This window comes from Leptopilina heterotoma, unplaced genomic scaffold (assembly GCF_015476425.1).
Source record: "Leptopilina heterotoma isolate Lh14 unplaced genomic scaffold, ASM1547642v1 Lhet_18, whole genome shotgun sequence".
Classification (NCBI taxonomy): domain Eukaryota; kingdom Metazoa; phylum Arthropoda; class Insecta; order Hymenoptera; family Figitidae; genus Leptopilina; species Leptopilina heterotoma.
The window spans coordinates 2,573,418-2,599,165 of NW_025110896.1; the positions used below are offsets into that span (position 1 = coordinate 2,573,418).

General features: G+C 22.2%; 1 protein-coding gene across 3 annotated transcripts in view; it reads right to left on the reverse strand.

The window, feature by feature from the left end:
- The window catches only part of LOC122499927 (metabotropic glutamate receptor 2-like), a 214,009-nt gene that overhangs the window by 70,003 nt on the left and 118,258 nt on the right, over nt 1-25,748 (reverse strand). For 2 of the 3 annotated variants that reach the window (XM_043608520.1, XM_043608521.1), the window contains exon 2: nt 21,506-22,253. The exons of the other annotated variant lie outside the window; for it this stretch is intronic. In XM_043608520.1, the coding sequence (XP_043464455.1) occupies nt 21,506-22,115 (610 nt within the window). In that variant the 5' untranslated portion in view covers nt 22,116-22,253. The remainder of the gene's footprint in view (nt 1-21,505; nt 22,254-25,748) is intronic. 3 annotated transcript variants of the gene reach the window in all.

Below are 25,748 nucleotides of genomic sequence, written 5' to 3' on the forward strand. Positions count from 1 at the left end.
TTTTAAGAATAAATAATTAAATAAAAAAATTTGGAAACATTCACAATTTACTCTTAGGAAATTTTAATCGATTTGGTGTGTTTTAGGTAGTAATTGAGTTCCTCAACCCTAGTTTGCTTTCTTATTAGTAATAATAAATCTTACTTGATGTTGTTATACGTAATTGATCTTACTTAACCTCTTAATTATATATAATTGAGCAATAATGAAATTTATTGTGCATTAGTATGAATTTTTATTACTAAAATTGTTATTTCTTTTTTATTGGCAAATTAAATAAATTAATTGTTAAAAACTATTAAGCACAGTTTATTTTTTAGTTGAAAATAGTTTAGTTATTAATTAATCTTCGTATTTCATTTTTTCATTCTGTCTGTCCACACTTTGAAGTTAGTTTTTGTGTATGCTTTGGTTTTTTTGTTTTCTTTAAAAAATATTGTTTGACAAATCGAAAAAATGCAGGTATTTTTCATGATTTATAATAAAACAATATTTGAAATTAGAAAATATAAAAAAATTATGATTAACAAATAAATTTTGTTTATTATATGTTTTTTTCTCTAACAAATTTCGTTTGACTGATCTAAACTATGCAAATTTTTCTCCTTTTTATTTATAAAAAATAGAAAATTGTTAAAAAAATTATAATTAAGAAATAGAAAAAATTTTACTCAAAAAAATGTTCTGTTACATTTATTTACGAATTTCATTAATTGTAAAATTATTCGAAAACATCAATAACTTTTTTTTTAAATAAATATTTAATCGATATTATTTTTCCATATGAATTAAGAATTTTAAAAATTTCAAATTCAAATATTTTTAAAGTCAATTACTTATAAGAATATTTTTATAAAACATGAAGACAGCGATTGCTGCGAGTCGAAGACTCGGAGTGATCGATTTCTTTATGTTTTATAATAATTAAAAGATGACCGAGTGATAAAATCATTGTTTTATATTATAAGAATATTATGACAGTAACTTTTTCAAAAGTATTTTCAGCATTTCAAATCAATTATTATTTTCTACAATTTTTAATTAATTTTTATGAAAATAATTGAATTTCTTAAAAAAAATTTTATTATTTATAAAAACAATTGAATTATTGCGATGGAATTTATAAAAAATTTGTAAATAATTGAATTCCTGAGAAATTTTTATTATTTATGAAAATAATTAAATGTTTGCGTACTATTTTTGGGAATTTGAAATTGATTTGGATTTTGAATTACAAATTTTGAATTTCTTAAATATAGTTCACTTGTTAATTAAATACAGTTTAGTTATTAGTTAAATTTTAGTTATTTTTATTTTTAATAGTTAGTTGTTACTCATAATTCGGCGCAGCAAGAAAATTACAATTTAAAATAAATCTTTCGCTATAGATGATTTAAAATGAAAATTGTGTTTTAATAAAACTTTGTTTCAAAGGATCAGCAGAAGATGAGGAGTTTTCTGTAAAACTTTTTTTCACTGTAACTACTTGCTTGTACAGTTGCTTTTCTTTAGTAATTTAACATTTATTAAGCATGGCAAACATTTTAAGGGTAGGAGAAAAAAAAAGTTTTTTAATAAAATAGAAAGCTCTATAAGCTGTTTATTTGTTTTGAACGCACGTGAATTATGTAGTCATGTATGTTTATTCATTACAGTAGTTATAATTAGCATATCATGACCCACAGAATTCATGTGGCTTTTCTAACGGGATTATTTACTTCCGTTGTCTTTGTTTTATAGAAATTTCCGACTAGTTTATTTTTTTTTTGTTTTGTTTTTCTCTTTTTTTCTTTTGGAAGGGAGGAAAAAAATTTATGTTTATAGAACTTTCAGTTTATTTCACATACGAAGGACATTTTAATGAAATTTTTGCTGATAGAGAATTTTATAAGAAGTTGCGCAGGGAAAATTTGCATTTGAAATTTTACGATTATCATAAACAAGTTGCTGAGATTTTTATTTTTCAACTGTCTTCACGTTGAATTTAAGGCAATGGTAAAAAATTTTTTTGCAGAAATACTTTGGTAGCTATTCTTGAAAAGGAAAACTGGGAATTTTTTCAATTTTTGAAATAATATTTATTGGGAAAAATTTATGATCTGCTTGTAAAAAAATAGAAATTTTATTTAAAGAAATAAAATTTAAAAATAAAAAATACTTTTAGATATGGAATGATTTTAAAATTTTAGGTCTGCATAATTTCATTTGACACAAAAATTATTTGACAAAAATTTCATTTGACGTAAAATCCGCTTGACATAAATTTCATTTGTCATAAAGATTTATTTCACTTAAAATTCTTTTGACAAAACATATATATTTAACATGAATCTCATTTGACGTAACTTTATTTGACATAAAAATTATTTAACAGAATTCTTATTTGACATAACATTATACATTTAACATGAATTTCATTTGACATAAAAATGATTAGTTACTTTTAAAATTCGCGCCGATATTTTTTTGTCAAATGAACTTTAATGTCAAATGTCTTTTATTTATTTATTAATTCTGGGCAAGTGAATTTTACGTTAAATCGAAATTATGTTAAATGAGTTTTATGTCAAATTAAATTTATTTTAAACGGATTTATATCAAATAATATTTGCGGAATATTTATGCGAGCTAATATAAATATTCTGTTTTCTATTATTGTTAAAGAATTATAAATTTTTTATTACATTTGCATGCAAAACTTTGCCTCTATATTGGCTAGAAAATGCTTCTTGATCCTGGGAACCACAAGACTCGTTAACGTTCAGTTTAAACGAACTTTTGCAAATGAAAGCCGCAACTTGCGGTTTCATAGAATGCACAATCAGAATTTATTATTTTTTGCAAATATATTTTATATTTTATTTTTTTTTCACTTTATTTATTTATTTATTTATTTATTTTTTGCTTTTTGAACAATAAAAAGCATTCGTCTGTAAAATGAAGTCCCTGTAGTTTCAATTTTCTCATATAAATGAATTGAAATGAGAATACAATCAAGTTAACATTGAAAAAGAAATCTTTCAAATCTATTCACAATGACCTATTTTTTTCTTACTTGAAGTAAAACGGGAATGTTTCAATGAAAATGAATATTTTTTTCTTTGTGTTGCATTTTTATTTACTATAATTTTCATTTTTATATTTAATTTTCTCGTAATTTCTATTTAATTTTCTCATTATTATCAAATTATTATCATCCTGCTTTATAGACCATTTTTTTCTTTAATTTATTACAGTTTATTTTTATTTATGTTTATGTCTTTTCGAATTAAGTAATTAGTGCTTTTTTTAAAATACAAATTTAAATCAAATTTTTAATTATCATTTTTCCTCTTGATTATAATTTTGTTTTTTCTAATGCATAATTACTTTTTTAATTAGAATTTGTTTCTTAATTGTAATTTTTTTTTTTTGCTCATTAAAATATGTCTCGATTTAAAATGTTTTTCATGGATATTTTAATTAAAATTCCTCTTAATATTTCTATGTATAATTTCAATTAGCTTCTTAATTTTAGTTATTAATAAATTACAAATGGTATTCTAATTAAATTGTTTTAATTATAAACGTTTGTAATTAGAGTAATATAATTAAAAATTGAGAAACTATGTTATTTTGTAATTAAAGTTGGGGGAAAAAAATTTTAATTTGTTGTAATTTATGAAAAATAAGGACGAGAGTTATGCGCGAAATTTGGAACGTATTTTAAAATCTTTTGAAGTTGAAAATTAAATTATCTAAAATGCATTATCTTTTGAACTTTTAAACAATATTGTAGCGCCAATTTATAAGGCGACTGAATTGCATTTTGTATAGGAATATAAATAAGTTTAATGTGGCAAGTGTCTGTTTGGGACGATATTAGCTCATTATTTTGAAGGAGTTGAAAATGCCTTTTATTGAAAATTCTCTCTTTAAAACTCTCGAGCTACATAGACAAAGCGTCGATATAGTTTTGCTAGGAAACTCTGAGAAAATAAGGACTGCGGATACTCTTTCGTCTAATGAAACGACCAGGTATAAAAGGGTTCTTGATTACTCTATACTTCAAGCAATAACGAGAATTTCTTAGAAAGCAACACTCCTCGTAGACTTAATCTTTAGAAAGTTCTGGATATAAAACACTTTTGCTTTTACCAGTACAGAGATACAATGCATGATAAGAAAAAAAAAGCCAGAAACGAAGCTTCAGTTTCTTCACTTTGATAAAAATATTCTTTTTTTTTCATCATGCGATTTTTTTTATCTTGCATTAGTTTTCTGTATACGTGCAATAGTTTTCTTTTATCTTTATAATAGTTTTCTTTATCTTCCAAATAGTCTTCTTTTTATACTTTATATACAAGTGTTTCTTCTCTTTTTACTTTTCTTTATTATTCTCTTCGCTATTTTTCTTCTATATACTTTTTATTTCTCCTCTTTTTATTTCTCCCGGGGCTCGTAAAATATTTTTATAATCTCTCAAATATGTAAAATTATTTTTTTTATATTTTAATGAATCGAATGAGTAGGTACTTGACATTTTCACTCTATGTTTATCTCAGTTTATTTAATGCAATAATAATAATAATAGTACTAACAGTAATTATAATGTTGATGATAATAATAATAAAAATAAGAATATTACTAATAAGAAAAAATTGTATCAAAACTATAATAATAATTACTATTATTTTATTTTATATAATAATCTTTGTAATCCTTGATTTATTCTGTCTGAAGTTTTTTTCTAAAATCCTTTGCTTGGCAGATCGAAATTATACAGTTTGTGTCAATCAAGAAAAGTCTATTTTAAAGTTTTGTCAGTTTTTTGAAAAAATATGAAAATTGTGGGCTTTTCCGAAAATCTATATACTATTTTTTTCTATTCTGAATCACTAAATAACCAATTCATTAATACATTTTTATGAAAATTAGCCTAGTTTTCATGAAGTTTTTTTGCCTTGAAGTTTGACGAAAATAGCCTTTATCAAAAATTTTAAAAATAATTCAATTTTACGAAGCATTTAAATAAAAATTTTGAAAATAAATAAATTCCTACGAAGAATATTTCATTATTTATGAAAATAATTAAATTGTTTCGAAGAAATTTATTACAATTTTTTAAAATAATTGAATTCTTGTGAAAAATTTTATTTTTTATGGAAATAATTGAATTCTTATGGGAAAATTTATTTTTATGGAAATAATATTGAATTCTCATGGAAAAATTATCAAAACTTTTGAAAAATATTGAATTCCTAAAAAAAATTATTAAAATTTTCAAAAATAATTAAATTTCTGGTAAGAATTATTAAGAAAAATAATTTAATTGATTCAAATAATTTTGTTATAATTTATAACAATTAAAATTCTTTAGAAAAATGTCAATATAATTGTATTGAAAGTAATTGAATACCTGCGAAAAAGTGTATTATTTATAGAAATATTTGAATTCATGCGAAGAATTTTATCACAATTTTTGAAAATAATTGAATTTCTGCGTAAAAATTTATTAAAATTATAAAAACATTCTTGGAGAGAATTATATTATTTACAAAGAGAATTAAATTGTTTCGAAATATTAATCAAACATTTTGAATGTAGGTAATTGAATTGTTTCGAAGAATTTTATTGAGATTCTTGAAAATAATTTAATTCCTAGAAAAAATTTTATTATTTATGTAAATTATTAAATTCTCATGAAGAAATTATTAAAATTTTTGAAAATATTTCATTTCTGAGAAAAAATTTATTAAAATTTTTGAAAATACAGTAATTGAATTTTTGGGAAGAATTATATTATTTATAAAAAGAATTGGATTGTTTCGAACAATTTTAATAATGTTCCTGAAAATAATTGAATTCCTACGGAGAATTTAATTATTCAGAAAAATAATTGAATTCTTATAAAGAATTTCATTAAAATTTTTAAAAACAAATAAATTCTTTCGAGAAATTTTAATAAAATTTTATTTAAAATTGAATTCTTGTGGACAATTTTATTATTTATAAAAATAATTGGACTTTTGCGAATAATTTATTTAAAATTTTTGAAAATAAATAATAGTAAGATTTTTTTTTTATTAATAATATTAATTTTCATAATATATTAATATTATAAAAATAAGAATAATAAGAATAATAATAATTCAGTGGAACTAAAAGAATTAAAAAGTTGCATGGACTAGAAAAATTGAAAAAGCAGTGAGAAATTTTTTTTATACAAAAATAAAAAGTCAAGTGAGAGATGTGTAATGATGATTTTATTCCCGTGAACACTCATTAGCACAAATTTTAATGAACTAAAGTATCGCTCTGAATGCACAAAGTAAACTTCATACAAACTCCGTAGTATAATTCAAAGATAGCTTCAATTACGTATGATAAAATGTTGATATTATGTATGTACATCTTTTTGAATTTCATATTTCTATATTTCGCTTCTTCACTACTTGAAAGTATGAAAAATGAGAATTATAAAATGAGATGTAGACACTTCAGTGTGTATATATAAAAATTGTATTTGTCCAACTAATTCCCATTGATTGTAAATTTTAATTAGTTTCATGCAAGTAAAATTAAGTTGCAATGCAAATAGAATTATTTATTAGTATGCCAAATGTCAAATAATATTTGCTAATTTTCACACTATAGCTTCAATTTTAGTCTGATCAATCATTATTCTTTTTCTTTTTGACGAGAAAATATTATTTGTAATATTTTCTTTTAATTTAAAAAATTGAGTTTCATGTTACAATTGGAAAGAGTTACGTTTTCTATTTGTAATTTTTAATCTGTATGTTGTAAATGTTTGTTATTTTTAATAACGTTTATTAAATTTTTCCATTTCGTATTTTTACGTCAGTAACAAGATTTTTGTTTCCTTTTTTTTGTGAAAAAGAATACAATCAGAATGCATACACATACTGGTTTTTATGTTTCATAATTATCAAAATGATTAAAAAATGTGTAAAAAACTAACTGGAAAAAGAAAAAAAATTTTTGATTGAATTCACCCAGATATTGTTTTTCAATATTTCTTTATTTTATTGATGTATATTTCTGGCATATATACTAAAAGGAAAGTTGTATATGCTGACAAGAAACTAAACGAGTTTATAGTCAGATGGCAAAAAAATTTAATTGTTTTGAAGTAGAAAAAGGGAGTAAACAAATAGAGGAAAAATAATCAAGAACAGTATAGTGCAACCACGAGTAATGTAAAGTTACACTGCTATGAATTGTCAGAAAGATAAAAAAAATAAAGTAGAAAAAAAAGAAACGACAAAAAACGAACGAATCGTACCAGTCGACTTCTTGTTTTAACAGACTTGTGTACATAAAATGCTTTCTTGCGGATCTAAATTTTCATCGACTTTTGTAGAATGATTGTATAAGTCGAAAAATCCTAAAGAGCAAAGAAAAGGAAAATTACATGTTGACAAATTTAATAGAATTTTCTTCTCTTGCAATTTTTTTTTTGGTCAAATATTTTCGATTTTTTCTTTATTTCGTTTTTGTAATGGAATTAGAGAACAATCAGAGAAATTCTTTTTATTTGGTTTTCTTCAGTAAATAATCAATTTTTGTTTCGTGAACGTGTTATGTTAACGTTGTATGTTCGTCTATAATGTCTGTTACTATCGGGAAATATTTTACGAATTAAGCTTGGGGTTATGTTCGTTTAATGTGCTTCAAGAAGCTCAATTTCACCGTTGGTGTATAGATCTTTTCACAAAGTCGAGAATAATTAAGTACAAAGACAAGTTTCTTTGTGTATGAATTAAAAATTCTTATTCAAGTAGAGTTATAAAGTAGACAGCATTGTTCGCTATATTTTTATTATTAGTAATAATTCGTAATTTTTTACTGATAATTATTCATTTTCTACTAATAATTTGTAATTTTCTACAAGTAATTAGTTATTTGCAATTAATAATTACTAATTTTCTTCTAATGATTAGCAATTTTCTACTAAAAGTTAATAATTTTCTACTACACTGCGAAACAAATTTTGTTTAATCCAAAAATAAATAGCAAACAAAAAAATATATGTTTAAATCAGGGTTGCCACAAGTCAAGGAATTCAGGGAAATTAAAATTGGTCAGGGAAATCAGGGAAAAGTCAGGGATTTTTATTAAAAGTACTGGAAAAAATTAAATTTAAATTTAAATTTTTTAATGATGTTTCTCCAAAGAATTCAAATATATTCAGAGAATTGAAAAAAATTTTAAATAGTTCTGAGAAATTCAATTATTTCGAAAAACATTTCAAGAAAAATCTTCTCAAGAAATCAATTATTTTTATAAATAATAAAATTTTTCTTGAGAATTCAATTATTTAAAAAAATTTTGATAAAATGCTTTATAAATTTGAAAAATTATAATAAAATTGGTCGTAGAATAAAATTAATTTTGTAAAATAAAACATTCTTCCTAGGAATACAATTATTGGCAAAAATATTTGTAAGATTCGAAAGAATTCAATATTATTTTCGTAAAAAATAAAATTCTTCAAAGCAATTCAATTATTTAAGAAATTTTAATAAAATTCTTCTCAAGAATTCAATTCTTTTCAAAAATAAACATTTTCTCAGGAATTCAATTATTTAAAAAAGAATTTTTTTTAATTCTTCTTCAGATTTTAATTACTTTCAATTTTTTAATGAAATTTCTCGATGAAATTTAATTATTTTTAACCTTTAAAGTTCTATGTGCCGAAAAATCACGCTCAGTGCTACCCCCGGTCTGTCAGACCGCTATTCCTTTTTTTACGGTTTTTTAGTAATTTGTAATTTTATAAAGACAACTATTGTAAATATTTTTCACTTTTTAACATAAAAAAGTCATTTCTACATTAATTTGATTCAATTTTTTTTATTTTTACATATTTTACAATACAAAATTTAAAGAAAAACAATTTTTGAAAAAGTTGTCACTTAACAGATTTTTATAAAATATGAAGCTACTGAAAAGCTCAAGTTCGTATCTTACTTTGAAAAAAAGTTACAAGCAAAGAAAACTTTTATAGCGGTCTGTCAGACCGGCATAGCACTTTAAAGGTTAAAAAGAGTTAAAAAATTCTGATAAATTCAATTATTAAAAAAAATTTGAATAAAATTCTTCACAAGAAACTAATTATTTTCATGAATAATAATATTTTTCTCCAGAATTAAATTTTTTTACAAATAAAATTCTTTACAGGAATTCAATTCTTTAAAAAAATTTGTAATAAAATTCGTTGCAGGAATTCAATTATTTTCATAAATAACAAAACTTATCGCAGAATTTCAATTATTTTTTATACAATTTTAAATATAATGATAGAAAATAAAATTGCATTTATTCTTAAAACTTTGTTTAAATTTCACCGAAAGAATTCAATTATTTTTAAAAATTTTGATAAAATTCTTAATAAAAATTCAATTTTAAGAAATATTTAATTATTAAATAAATTATTTATTTTGTTATGTAAATAACTGAATTTTGAAAAGGGTTCAAATAAAAATCTTTGAAAATTTGAATTTATAGCTACAATTAAATATTTATTAAATTAAATAAATATATATTTTTTTTATTATATATTTATTTAAAAAAGAAGTTATTGATGTTTTTCAGGGTCAGGGGAAAAGTGAAAATTTTATCTGGAAAATGAGGGAAAAGTCAGGGAAAAACAAAATTAAAGTTTTGTCGCAACTCTGTGAATCAAACATGTTTTATAATAATTGAATTAAACGTAATTTTTATTGAATGGAAATTATTATGTTTAATTCAAATATATTGTTTTTTCAATGTATTAATTAGTATACCTTATTTTCAAGAAATTGTTATTTTTAACAAATTATACTATTATATTGTAATAATAGTATATTTTAATATATAATATTATTATACAATATATTATTAGTAAATAATAATATCAATAATAATATCAATAATAATATTAATTACAAATTAATAACAATTAGGGTTTGAAAATGAGAAAATTGCATAATATACGAGAAAACATCATGTGCATGATTTAAAATTGATTATTGTTGAGTTTAGCATCAGCCTAAAACACGTGTATCATGACTGGGATGTAACATCGACTAAATTCAACATATATAATGCTGAGGACATGTTTCTGCGATTGGCAGAGCGTGAATACAAGCATTTCAAATTATGCAAATATCTTATATAAATATAAAAAATATTTATAAATGAATGTTATGTTTTAAATATATATAATATAATTATTTATAAAAAATAATTTGGGTATCGAATAATTTTATTATAAATAATGTGTGACTAAGTATTTTCGATTCAGATTTTGACATAGGGATTATATATATATATATATATATATTAGTAAAATCGAAATATTGACGTTGTATAGTGATTAAATGATTGAAATTTGTAAATGATTAATTAAACAATATTGTAATTAGTGACACATATTTGTCAAAATGTGTGATGATTTTCGATCATTATTATTACGACGTATTTATTTAGATCCCTACTTGATATTCAAATAATTCATCGATCGAGAGAACACTTTTGTTAACAAGAGGTTTCTGTTTGCTTATAATTATGTCACTTCAGTTTCACGATGTTATCTTCATATTGATGGGACGAAATATTGGCAACAGATTGCTCGAATCAATATTACTAAAGCACATATGCTGGCGTATATTCAGATATTCCTTTAACACTCAAAGCTTTGTATATTGTGACAGGAGCTTAAATTATTTTAAGTTTAGCATTAATCTCGAAATTTGAATTGAGTTAAAAATTACTGATTGTTAGTGAAAAATTGGATGATTTTTCGCTTTATTAGTAAATTTATTAGTGAATAATAGGTAATTATCGGTAGAAAATTACTAGTTAATCGATTTTTATAGTGTCTCAATTTGATATTCTTAGAAAAGCTGAAATTTTATTAGAATTTTTTATTAATTTCAGACTATGAATTGAAAAAAAATAAAATTAGCTCTAGTTGGAGTCATTATTGTTTGTCTGTATTATGATATATAATGCTTATATTATTAGTGTTAATTATAATATTCTCCGATAATTGTAATCTGATCTATATTATTAGTTCGAACCTTTAATGCTAATTCACTGCTAGTAATTAACTATATTTGGTTTAAGAAGCTGAAGTTTAATATAGTTTTTTAAAACTTAAACACGAGGCAAATATGTAACTTAAATATAAAGCGAAATGATGAGACTTTCGCTAAAGGGAATATTCAATATTTCTAAAAGAGTAGCAAGTCGAGTGCTTTAGAAATATTCATAATATATTTTTCAGAATTATTCACCAATATTTTTTAAATTGAACTTTTGGAATATTTTTCGGAAAAATCGGAAAAGATAGGAAAGGAGGAGAAAAATGAATAAGAAAAAAGTGGAATATTTTAGAAATGTTATTTTTTTAAGAATGCAGAAACAGAAGGAAAATAAAAAAAGTGAAAAGAAAGAGAAAACGAAATAAAGAAAGAAAATAAGAGAAAAAGAAAAAATAGAGTATGAAAAGTGGAATATTTTAGGAATGTCGATTTTTAGGAAACAGAAGAAAAATAAAAAAAAACAAGAATAGAAAGAGAAAAAAAAGAAAGAAAATGAAGAGAAAAGGAAAAGAAGAAAGAGACGAAAGAGAAAAAAAGAAAGAAAATGAAGAGAAAAGAAAAAAAAGAAAGAGACGAAAGAGAGAGCGAAAAAATAGGAAGAAAACAAAGAAAAAAAGAAAGATAAGAATACGAAATTGAATTTGAAAATATTAAAAAAAATGTTATAAAGAAAAATTGTAGAATATTTCTTTTCTTGGTGAAGTATTTTCATCGTTTTGCTTGGTTTAAAATTGGCTTGAATCTGCCTGACAGGTGACTGACTCGAATCACTTAGGAGAGGAGTATTAAAAATGTTCTTCATCGTGATGAACAGGAGAATAAAAAGGAGAAAGAAAAATATATAAAGTGTAACACTATACTTTTTTCTACATTGCTTTATTGTTGATCTTTTATTTTATTCTTCTATCACTGCGAGAAATAAAAAGTTTTCTTTTTTAATATTAATAAAGTTAATATGAATTTTCCTCTAGAATGATAAATTCAATAGCTACAAGTTAATTAAATGTCCGAGAATGACAGTCAATATCTGCTGCACTGGAACCAAAGGTGGACAAGATAAATAACGTGTGTATATATCTATATATGTATAGAACAAATAATTAATCAAGAGGAAATTAGAAATTTGTGAACTTGTATTTTCTTTGTTTTTTTCTGTTCGTCTCTATTGTGTGTAATTAATTCAACTATGGACAATATTGACAAATTTTTTTTATATATAAATTTATTTCAAATCTGTTAATTTTATTTAATGAATTGTTTTCTGGAAACTTGAACTTAAAAAATTAGATTACAACAAATAATTTATATTTAAAATTATATAAATTAGAAGTTGTAAATAATTAATAAATTTTAATTATTAAATTTTATACTTGAGTAAAAAAAATTGATTTAAAAAAATTGTTTGGTTCAAGTAAATATTTATTAATTGGTAATTTTAATCAAATTAAATTTTTTTAAGTTTATTAATTTAAATTTTTGGAATAAGGTTAAAGTATTGAAAGAAAAATATTTCCAATATTTGAGTAGAACAACTATTGCAGAAATATATATTTCGTGTTTTCCAATAATATAATATATTGGAATAAGTAATGATTCGAGAGTTATTTTAATTTTATATTATTTTTGAGCGGATTTTCGAGAAATAATTTTAAATTTCATTGTGTGGAATATTCCATTGTCATTGGAAGGCTCTAACACGAATGTTCATTTTGTTACTTACATTCAAAGTAACCAAGGTGGATAAAGTGAAAGTTTCGATTTTGAACACCAGATGCTTTAGTTAAACTTCGTTATGCGGTAAACTGTCCGGGACAGTTGCACAATAATTGCGTATCATTGTTGTCAATTTTCAGTTCGTACAGATGTTCAAATGGCTTTCAAGTACTCTATGAATCTCTCTCTCAAAATTCCTATGTACTCTCTGTATAATTTTCCAGGTAATTTGATATATTTCATCTAAATATATATATACACAATGTATATTTATATATATTTTGCAGTTGATAAGAAAATCCAATAAATTTGTATAGTATGTATAATAAATTAAGTATTGGACGTTCAGTTGCTAAAGAATTTGTTAAGTATGTTTGCATTATTATTATTTTGATAATAAATTAAATATCTAACATATTCTTTAACTATTTTTACACTTTAGCTATTCTTGCCTAGAAAATAAATATAAAAAATTAGAAGACTACTAAACTTTTTATTTATTTCACACGGAGAAAAAATTACCTCGAACAGCTACAAATTTCACTGAATTAGCGAAATTTTTAGTTTCTGCAGTTAAGACTTTTGCTATTTTATAGAAACTGAAAGTTGTTCCAGGCGAATTTTTTTTCGTACAAATAGAAATTTTATTGGTATGAAAAAAAACCTTTACGGAAATTATTGATTCGATTAAAATTTAAAATTTATTTGACTCGATTAAAAATTATTTTATTCAAGTATATATTTAGTTAATACTAAAAAAGTAAACGATTCTTTAAAACAAATCATTTTTTCTGTGTAGAGGCAAAAAAGGAACACTAAAATAAAATGTTTTGAATATCAAATAATCAATGTTGTATAAATTTTACTTTTAGATTATTAACTATAATAATTTTCGTATTTCATTCTTTTATTCTGTCTGTCCACACTTTGAAGTTAGTTTTTGTGTATGCTTTTGTTTTTTGTTTTTTTCTTTTTCATTAAAAAATATTGTTTGACAGATTGAAAAAATGCAGGTATTTTTTCATGATTTATAATAAAAGAATATTTGAAATTAGAAAATATAAGAAAATTATGATTAACAAATAAATCTTGTTTATTATATGCTTTTTTCTATAACGAATTTCGTTTGACTGATCTAAATTATGCAAATTTTTCTCCTTTTTATTTATAAAAAATAGAAAATTGTTAAAAAATTATGATTAAGAAATAGAAAATAAATACCCATTTTATGAATAATTTATATTTCTCAATAACAATATTATTCAGAAACTCATTATTTTCTTTTGGAAAAGAAACATTACGTATTCTATTCTATTTGTCATTTACAAATTTTAATTGAAAATGAAATTAAAACTTTTTAAATTTTTAGAAAGTAAAGAAAAAAATTTTACTCAAAAAAATGTTCTGTTACATTTATTTACGAATTTCTTGAATTGTAAAATTATTCGAAAACATCAATAACTTTCTTTTTAAATAAATATTTAATCAATATTATTTTTCCATAGGAATTAAGAATTTCAAAAATTTCAAATTTAAATCTTTTTAAATTCAATGACTTATAAGAATGTTTTATAATAATTAAATATGACCGAGTGATAAAATCATTGTTTTATATTATAAGAATATTATAACAGTAACTTTTTCAAAATTATTTTCATCATTTCAAATCAATTATTATTTTCTACAATTTTTAATTATTTTTTATGAAAATAATTGCGAAGGAATTTATAAAAAATTTGTAAATAATTAAATTCCTGAGAAATTTTTATTATTTATGAAAATAATTAAATGTTTGCGTACTATTTTTGGGAATTTGAAATTGATTTGAAAATAATTTAACTTTGGGGAAGAATTTTATTATTTATAAAGATAATTTAAAATTGCTAATTTTATCATAAAAAGTTCGCCGCGCGCTTTAGCGTGCGAATGGTAGCTGGTTCTAAATAAAGTTTATTTAATCTAAATAAATAATATTTGACTTAAATAAACATTTGGTTCAGTTTAACATAAATTTTTCATTCGAAGAAAGAACTTAATAATTTGTAGCAAATTAGTAGTTTTATTTTTAAATATAATTTTTATTTTTTATGGTAATTATGCAGTTGAAGTTATTTATAAATTTGGTTTATTTCGTGGATTTAATTATTTGGTTGGTTCAACTAAAATTTGGTTGTTTCAGGCAAATTTTCTTCTGAGTGAAAGATAAAATTTGGTTCACTGTCTGTAAAATTTAATTGAATAATTGAAGAATAAAATTCATTTATCTATTCACGTTGATTTTTCTGATAATTCATTTTAGCATATAATTTGTCAAAGTTGTAAAATTTATAAAATGTCTTTTAAATCATTTTCCATGGATAAAAATGAGTGTAAAACTGTGTCGATTTGACTGTTCCAAGCAATTCATTTTCAATATCAATTTAATATTAAGTCGATGTGATTAATCTGTGTGATAATTTTAAATGGGTATTAAATTGGATGGAAATAATTGAAGTGAAAAAAAATTTTCACTCTTTTTCTTTGTCTTTCCTTCTTTCTCTTGGTTTCAGTTTCTCTTTCTATGTTCACATTGACATTTAGTATTCAATATTCCTGTATGGAAAATAAGTTTGCGTTTTTCATAACATATGCACCCTTCGACATTGGATTTGTCACGAAATGGGGTATAATTGTCACTCGCATAAATACTGATGACCTACATAGATATTCGAATTAACCTCTGGTCCAAACTATGTTTTTCAATGCAAAAAAATTGCCATGTCTAACTTCAATTTCACTCTTAATTTTAGTTTTTTAGTTTTTTTATGTTAACATCGAACGTATATATATTCGATGTTGAATAGAAAGAGAGAGAAAATATATTTCAGTTTTAGAAAATGTTGTAATTGTTCCAGGTGTTCGTCGCGTGTGGAAAATTTTTTCTTGTTAGCAAAATTTTTATTATTATTACTATCATGATTGCCATTATTATCACTACTATTTTTATTTTTATTATTACTGTTTTAATTATTTTTATTACCCCAAAAGCACGGAATATTTTTAATTCACATTCCTGGAAGATTCCATTAGAACATTGACAGTATTTCTCTGGAATATTCCTTGAAAATATCGTGGGAATATTCTATTCAAATTTTTTGTAAATTTTTATTATTTAATTAATTCAATTAATTTAATTTTTCTATTTTTTATTTTTATTAGTATTATAAATAATATACTAAATAATTTTTGTACAATTTAAATAAATTCATCAATTTATTGTGAACTGGAAAAGTTAATTCAAATAAAAATTATCTGATTTGAATAAAAATTATCTGATTCAAATAAAAATGATTCGATTCGAATAAAAATGATATGATTTGAATAAAAATGATTTGGTTTAAATAAAAAATATTTGATTCGTTTCAATTAAAAAATATTTGATTCAAGTACAAATGTTTATTTTCATAATAGACAATTAATCAATTATATTTGAATCAATTAAATTTTTTTTCCAGTGTATAATTACGTTTGACATGTAATTAAAAATTTCACTAGAGATAATTTAGTTTAGAGGTAATTAATGTTCAAATATAGTTGGAATATTTTCGCACAGTTACATTTACGTGCAGGAAGTATATGATTTTAATAAAAATGACAAAGAAGCTCGCTAAGAAAAAAGAAAGTTGGAAAAATATCTTTCCTAAAACCCAAAGACTAAGTTAATAAATTGCGGCTAAAGCTCCCAGTGGTACCATCTTCAATTGCCCCTTGGAGAAACTCATGTATTTCAACACGATGCACACTGACCTTTTCATCACTGTTTTTTCTTTTTTTTCTTTCCTTTTCTTCAAATATATTTTTTTTTTCATTTTTGTTTTAATACTTATAGCGCAGATGCATTCAACCATTTTTCTTTTTTTTTATTATAGAGCTATAATAAAAATATTGATTTTGAATAAATTTTCAAAACGTGGAGAAAAAAAATTGCGAGTATAATATTTTTTTAACATATTTTAAACACCAAGTGCGGCATTAATGTATAAAAATTATTATTTTATTTTAACACATAAAAATTATTATTATATATTTATTTATGAAAAATATAATTTTTTATTTGTATATAAAAATTATAATTTTATATTTATATACAAAAAGTATAATTTTATATTTATATACCTACAAAAATTATAATTTTATATTTATGTACCAACAAAAATTAAAATTGGATATTTATAGATAAAAATTGAAATAAAGTTGTTGCGTTTTTTTAATGTTAATATTTATTGTTGGTAAATATTGCACACTTGATGGATTTCAATATAAAAGAGTGCTTTTCTAAAATCACAGGGAAGATTGAAATGCGGATTTTTATGTTTCGTGTTCATCCAGCGTTCACGAAGAACTGACACGCGATATCTACTTTCTACTATTTCCGGAAAAGAAAAACAGTCGATGATGAGAAAGAGAAAGGGGGGAGGGGTGGCTTTTTTTTCTCTCGAGACGGGAGGAAAATTGCTTGAAAAACGATCATTAAAATATTGTTTGGAAAGAAATTTGAAAAAAATGGAAAAATATTGCAGCAAAATATTATCTCAATATTGTTTCCTGAATCTGAGTCATTTTAAATTTTAACTTTTAGTAAAGTGTTAGTGAAAAATTACTAAATATTAAAATTTTTTGTTCTAAATTATAACAGAATTTTTATTCTTTACTAAAAGTTAGTAAAAGTTCTATAGTTTATTTTTGTAGTTACCATATTTTGTGCTAAAGTGTTAGTGGAAAATTTATAAATGTCAAAATTTTTTTTCTAAATTATTTAATTTATTTAGAATTTAATTTATATTATTTTTTTTAATTTTATTTATGTAATTTCTTTAGTAATTAATTTATTCTAAAATAATTTTTATTCTTTACTTTAGAAGTTTAATTCGTTTTTACTAAGTTTTTTACAAGTTTCTTTTAAGTAATTAGTAAAATGACTAAGAGTAAAAATTCTTTAGTTTTTTAGTACTTACAGTATTTCTTTGTTAAAGTGTTAGTGAAAAAATACTAAAAGTTAGAATTTTTATTGCTGATTAAGAAGAAAATTTTTACACTTTAGTTTAATAGTTACTATTTTTTTTGCAATTTTTAAAAAAATTTGTTATTAAATGTTTCATAGTTTATTTTCATTCTAAGTTAAAAAAAAAAAAATTTTATTCTTAAGTTTAGTTTAGTTGTTACAATTGACTAAAGTTTTAGTTAAAAATGACTAAGAGTTCTTGGAAATTCTTTAGTTTTTTTAGTAACAGTTTATTTTTTTAGTTACAAATTTTTTTACAGAACTTTTAGTGTAAAATTTTAAAAAATTGATAAAAATTCTTCACTTTATTTTAGGAGTTTCAATTTTGTTACTAGATTTTTAGTGAAACATGACTAAAAGTTAGTATTATTTATTTCTTTAATAGTTACAATTTTTTTATTAATAAAGATTTAGTAAAAAAAATGACCAAAATTTAATCAAAATTCCGACTACGTGAATAAGTGACTCAATTTTCACTGATTTACATTTAGAGGGTAATTTGCAATTTTCTCTTTTTTTCAAATTCATGGAGAAAATGCTATGAATTTTTAAAAAATCGTTGATAAACGATAATCTTTAATAAATATTAAACTTGGATGCATTATATACAATATATCTCTAAATATTTACCCTTTATTCATTCGCAATTTAATAATTGAATATTGAAGCATTAGTGAACAATAATTTCGAGACTTAAAGTATATCTGATATGAGAAAATAGATGAAAATATTTTTAATTTGCAATGAAAGCAATAAAAATATTATTAATGGTAATTAATAATAAAAAAAATATTTTATTTATTTTCTGTTTAATTTTATTAATTAACTATAATAATTTGGATGTTCTTTCATTTATTCACTTTTTCTGTCCCTCACACTCTGAAGTTGTCTTTTGTTTATACTTTTGTTTTTTGATATCTTTAGATAGATTGAATATTTTATTATTATGTTATAATTATTTTTATTTTACAATTAATTCAAAATTGTAATGACAATGAATAGAAATCATCAGAATTTTTTTCACTTCTTTTCATTAAAAGACCAAAATTTTGTTAAATATTATGTTTTGTCAAATTGAAATTATGCAGATTTTTGTTCTTTACTTCCAAGGAAAATTAGAAAATTATTAAGCAACTGTGATTAGGAAATAGAAAATTTATTTATTTTGCATTATTTTTGTTTATGAATCACAATTTTTTAAAAAAAATTATTATTTTCTTTTTGGAAAAAGAAGAAAAATATTTGCACAATTCCTATTTTTAATTTTATTTTTGGAACAGGATTCTCCACAGGAATTAAGACAATCAAAAATGTCAAATTCAAACCTTTTTTAAATTAAACAACTTATAAAAGTATTTCTTCATGTTTTCTATTAATTAAAGATGACCGAGAGATAAAATCATTATTTTATATTATCCTTCGCGCTACCAAAGATTTTTGTATACGCGGGCTACCGGATGGCCACCCGGGGTGGCCAAACGCTTTTTTATTTTTATATTCCAAAAACGATTAAAATTCATCAAACTTTTTGTAAATAACTATATGTTAATACAATTGCTGTATTTTAATAAAGGTTTTATGCATATTGCAATTGTTTAAAAAATTTGTTATTGCAAAAACATATAATTTTCAAATAAACAAAGAGATTAGAAAATTTTTGAAAACTTTTCTTTTTTTTACGTTACTTAGTATTAAATCAATAAATTAAAGAAAATATTTATTGAAACGAATCATAAATATTAGTAAAAAATTATTTAAACAAATTATTGTTGTTATTTACCAACTTTTTACAGAATACACCTAGAAAGTTGCAGTTTTTTCCTAATTTTGCAATTTACTAAATCTTATATGATCACTAATAAACAGTAAAAATTGAATGAATATTTAAACAATTTTAAAACAAATTATTGTTGCTATTTACCAACTTTTTACAGAATACACCTAGAAAGTTGCAGTTTTTTCCTAATTTTGCAATTTACTAAACCTTATATTATTACATATTACAATTTATAAACGAATTATTAATTTGTTTAAAAATGGTTTAAATAACAATTCAATTTTGATTTTTTTATTTATAATCATATAAGGTTTAGTAAATTGCAAAATTAGGAAAAAACTGCAACTTTCTCGGTGTATTCTGTAAAAAGTTGGTAAATAGCAACAATAATTTGTTTAAAAATTGTTTAAATAATAATTCAATTTTTACTCTTTATTTGTGATCATATAAGATTAATAAATTGCAAAATTAGAAAAAAACTGCAACTTTCTAAGTGCATTCTGTAAAAAGTTGGTAAATAACAACAATAATTTGTTTAAACAAATAGAAAATTCATTGTAACATCAAAATATGTTGTATTTATTGACATAAAACAATTTTATTGTGAAACTTTCATGATTTCATTTTTATTTTCTTGCAATATACAAAATAAAATCCGAACGTTTTTCCGTAGTGTTGAACATAGTTTTTTAATTGTTATAAATAAACAAGAAGAAATGTAAAAAAAATTTTATTTTTTTTATTTTTCGAAAGTAAATAAAATTTTGTTCAGTGACTTAAAATCGCGATTCGATTGATGCAAAAATCGAGCAGGTTTACAACATTATTTATTGCTTGGCCACCCTGGGTGGCCATCCGGTAGCGCGAAGGTTATAAGAATATTGTTACTGTAACATCATCAAAATTATTTTCATCATTTTAATTCAATTACTATTTTCTAGAATTTTAAATTATTTTTTATGAAAATAATAATTGAATTCCTTAAAAAAATTTTATTATTTATGAAAATAATTGAATTCCTGTGAAATTTTTATTATTTATGAAAATAATAAAATGTTTACATACAATTTTATTAAAATTTTTTTTTTTAAATAATTGAATTCGTTTTGGTAAATTTTATTAAAATCGTAAATATTGAAAATCATTGAAATTAGAAAAATTTTTGAAAATAATTGAAAGTAGGACAAGAATTTTTTTTGACATTTACGAAAACAATTGAACTTTAGAGAAGAATTTCGTAATTTATAAAGATATTTGGGATTTAAACGAGAATTTTTTTCAAATTTTGAACAAAGTTGAATTTTATAAGAATTTTATTATTTTTAAGTAATTGAATTTCTGCAATTATTTGTAATTTCTCCAAAATTGAATTTTTTTAGTGTTTTCAACAAAAATTTAAATTAAAAAAATTTTTAAATTCTATTATTTTTAAAATTGCTAATTTTATTTATTAGTAATAATTAATAATAATAAATAATAAAATATTAACAATTAAATTAATTTTTTTTAAAATTTTTTATCAATTCACTATTTTTATTGATTTTTGTTAATTAGGTTTATATTAAATTACATGGCTTTATAAATTCTTTTATTAATAAAAATATTTATTTTTAAATAAAATAATAAAAAAAATTAAAATTCAATGAAAACCACATTTATGTTTTAGGTAACAGATGGAAACTTTTTACATCCGTTATTTGGCATCTTTGGTAAAAATATTAGAAAAATGTGGGTATTAAAAAAAATCTATTTTTACATAAAGATTTTTATGATCTTTTTCTAGTAGAAAAAATTCCTTTTTTTTTTTTTTTGGTTAAAAAGTTGAGAATAATTTTGAGAATCTCATAAAAATAATGTTTTTAAAAAGGAAGATATTATTACCTTTAATGAAATCGACTGCCATTTCTAAGCCATAAGTATCCTTGTCACAATCATCAAGTATATGCGCTCCAATTTTCACACCTGGAATAATGCCCTCTCCCTCATTAAGCTTATCCAATGTATACAACATTGCTTCCAAAGCTTGAATTCCGCCTTGAGGCATTATAGGACCGCATGTAATTGAATCCTCTCTCTCATGGACCATCATTAATCCTCCCAACAGTAAATTTCCTTCGACAACAGCTTCCTTCTTCACTGGCCATGTTGGTTGAATTTTCATTACTGTTCGATAATGTAAATTTTCACTGTGTCTGATTGGATGATGTGTCTCAGGATTTTCTAATCGATGATTATGACGATTATGTCGAAATCCATTTCGACTTGTCTGCGCTATTTCAGTTTGTGACTCAAGCAAAGACAATTTCATCATGTCAAGAATTTCCTCTTGTATGGAATCAGAAGATTTCACCTGATCGTTGAAGACTTTGGATTTCATGAATGTTCCAGCAGCAATGGAATCGGTCTCCCAATTCCAGGCGAGGGAAGATTTCGATCTTCGTCCCTCCCCTCGACAAAAGCTGATTAGAAGGACGAGAAACAGGATCCTCATGTCGAGAACATTGTTACGATTGTCGTACAATGATCCATGATTTGTTCAATCGCATTTTTCTCTTGTACTCATTTTTTAATTACTTTCTTCATTTTTCTCAATCATTTTACCATTGTCAGTGGTTTTGGAATCTTTTTTCTGAATAAAGAAAATTTTGTCTTCATATTTTCATCTTTAAATTTTGTATTATTTTGACACCATTTTTGACAAAAATTTTACTGCTAATTAAAAAAAAAGGGTGGTAGTAAATTAATTTTTTTTTAAGAATGTGAGAAAATCTTTTTAATGGGGTAGAAGGGTAATGAATAAAAGTGGAATTTTTTTATAATTAATTGAAAACTTCAGAAAAATAGGAGTGCATCATTAATTTTTAATTACAATCTTACTAAGTATATATCGAGAGAGACCCAAAAGAAACCTCATAAAGAAAAATTATACCTTGAGAGGAATTTATTTTTCACTTTACGATCTTGATGAAATATCAGTTCACAAGATTTCGATGTATTTCAATTTTATCTTTTCTTTTTTCTTTTATAATAAAAAAAAGAAGAAATTGAAAAAAATGATGACATGAAATCGATGAAATCTTATGGGAAAAATAAGATTTTTTCTCTCCTTTTCTGTTTATCAGACATAATCTAAAAATGGTAATGACATTCATTCACTTGAATTTTCTTGTCCAACTTTATTCTCTTATACGTCAACTTTTACTGAACAAACATGAGAGAATCCTTCAAAAAAAAAATTTTCAAAAGTTTTAACGAAAAGTGTCTTTAACGAGGTAAAAAGTAGAACTTTTAAGTGTCCTCTAAACCATATTATATGAGTAGATGCTTAAAATATCTTTATTTCCGGTTAGGTACTCTTGATATATTTTAGCAAAATAAAAGAAATAAGATTTTGGAAAGGAGAAAAAACAACAAGTATTTGAAAAATATTTTGGTGATAAAATTTTTGAAAGTCGAACGATATTTTTTTAATATTATAAATATTACATAATTATTCATTATTCATTATTCATTATTCATTATTCATTATTCATTATTCATTATTCATTATTCATTATTCATTATTCATTATTCATTATTCATTATTCATTATTCATTACAAAACGAAATTATTTAATAAAAAATAAATAAAAAAATGAATGAAACAAAATACAAAACCTAAATGTTAATTGAAAAATAGTTTCATAATAAAAAGCGCAAAAAACAATATTGTTTTTGTAAAAATTAATTAACAAAGAAATTAATATCAATAAAAATAATTCAAGCAAAAACAACAGAAATGTTATTTGAAACAAAGTTTGGTAATATTTAATAATTTATTTATTCAGACATTTATTATTCCATTTGTAGTAAAAATTTGTAAAAAACCAAACAGTATATTTTATATAAATTACAAATAAATTATTGAAAAATAATGAATAGAAAGAGAAAAACAAGGGAAATGTTATTTGAAGAAAAGTTTGGTAATATTTAATAATTAGGTATTTATTGTCTATTTGTAGAAAAATTTGTAGAAAATTGAACACAATTTTTTGGTATATGAATTATAAAGAAATCGTGAAATAATTAAATAGAAAAAGAAAAAGAATTTTATTTGTAGAATAGTTTCGTAATATTTATTTACTTATTTATTTATACGGGTATTTATTGTTTCATTCGGAGTAAAATTGGAAGAAAAATGAACAATATTTAAAAAAAAAATTCTATAAATTATTAAGAAAAAAATAAAGAGGAATAAAACAACAGAAATGTTATTTGAAAAATAATTTGGCAACATAAAGAAAATAAACAATTTTTATAATAAGTAAAAATCAGTAGGACAAATAGTTGAAAAAAGTTAATTAACAACAAGTAGAGTCACTAAATAAAACAATATTCTCCAATGTTTAATTGAATTGTCAAAAGTAGATTTTCTCAACATTTTTAATGACTCCTGTTGGATCATCTAATTTTAAAATTTGCAATGGAACTCGATTAGTTCCGTATAACGCTTTTTTCCCCTTAATTAACATTCTAATGTGACTGCTCCCTCTCGTTTTATTTTAAAATTGCCGGTATAGGTGGTGATGCAATTTCTGAGATTGAATTAACCAAATGACTTTCTAGACATTTAATTTTCGATGATAACTGTAGCACGCAAGTACATTGTTGAAATACTTGCCTCTAAACTCGGAGAAAAATTTGTCCAATAATTCTCGTAGTGAAAATAATTTCTCGTAGAAAATATTATTATTATTATTATAATTATTATAACAGTTAAATTAATTAAAATAATTTATGAATAATTTAAATAATTTTTGAATAAATTAAATAATTATCTATTTTCTGATGAAATTACTAAAAGTTAGAATTTTTATTTTAAATTGTAAAAGAATTTTTATTCTTTACATAGAAATTACCATTTGTTTAATAAGTTTTAGTAAAAATGTATTAAAAGTTCCAAAGTTTATTTTAGTAGTTACAATTTTTTTTCTTAAACAAAAATTCTTTTTCTTCATTAAAAAAATAAAAAATGATTAAAAATTAGAAAATATTCTTAGAAAAAATTAGTAAATATATTTACTTATTGTAAGAAAAATTTTTCTATTTTGTTTAGTAGTTCTAATTTTTTTACTAAACTTTTAGTGAAAAATGACTAGAAGTTAGAAAAAATTCCTTAATTTTTTAAGTAGGTTCAATTTTCTGTTACTAAACTTTTAGTGGAAATGACTGAAACTTTGTAAAAATACTTTCATATAATTATTAGTCACAATATTTTAACTACAGTTTTAGTAAAAATTACTAAAAGTTCCGTAGTTTTTTTTTTACTGAAATTTTGGTTGAAAATGAAAAGAAGTTATAAAAAGATCCATAGTTTAATTTGTAGTTAAAATTTTAGTACTGATTTTTGGGTCAAAAATTACTAAAGGTTTAAATTTTGATTCTGAACTAACAAAAGAATTTCTATTCTTTAGTTTAGTTTAGTAGTTACATTAAACTAAAGTTTTAGTTAAAAATGACTGAGAGTTTGAAGTTTTATAGTTTATTTTAGTATAGTTATAATTTTTTTTACTAAATTATTCGTTAAAAATGACTAAAAATCAGTAAAAATATAAATTCTTTTTTTTACTAGTCACACTATTTTTTACTAAAGTGTTGATGAAAATTTACTAATTTTTTTGGTAAAAAATATGTAAAATTTAATGAAAATTCCTTAGCTTTTGGGAAATTACAATTTTCTTTTAGTAAACTTGTAGTAAAAAATTACTAAAAGTTAGTGACTAAAAGTTAATAAAAATTCTTTCTATTTTTTTATTTAAAAAATAAAATTTTTTAATATTTATGTATTTATTCACGGGTATTGAGTGTAAAGGGCCTAGCGAAGTAGGCATGAAAAATCTGCCCCCGCTCAAAAAACTTTGAAATTCTTGTTACATGTTGGCAACATTAAGATAAAATTTCTCACCAAATATTTTTTCAAAAAATGTATTTTTGTAAGAGTTATGGAGGGGGAAAGAAAAATCAAAAATTTGTTTTTTCTTGAAAACCACTGGATCGATTTTAATGAAATTTATATGTATTTTATAAATTCATAAGAGGAATTTAAAAAAAAAATTAAAAAAATTTTGACCGAAAAAAACCCAAA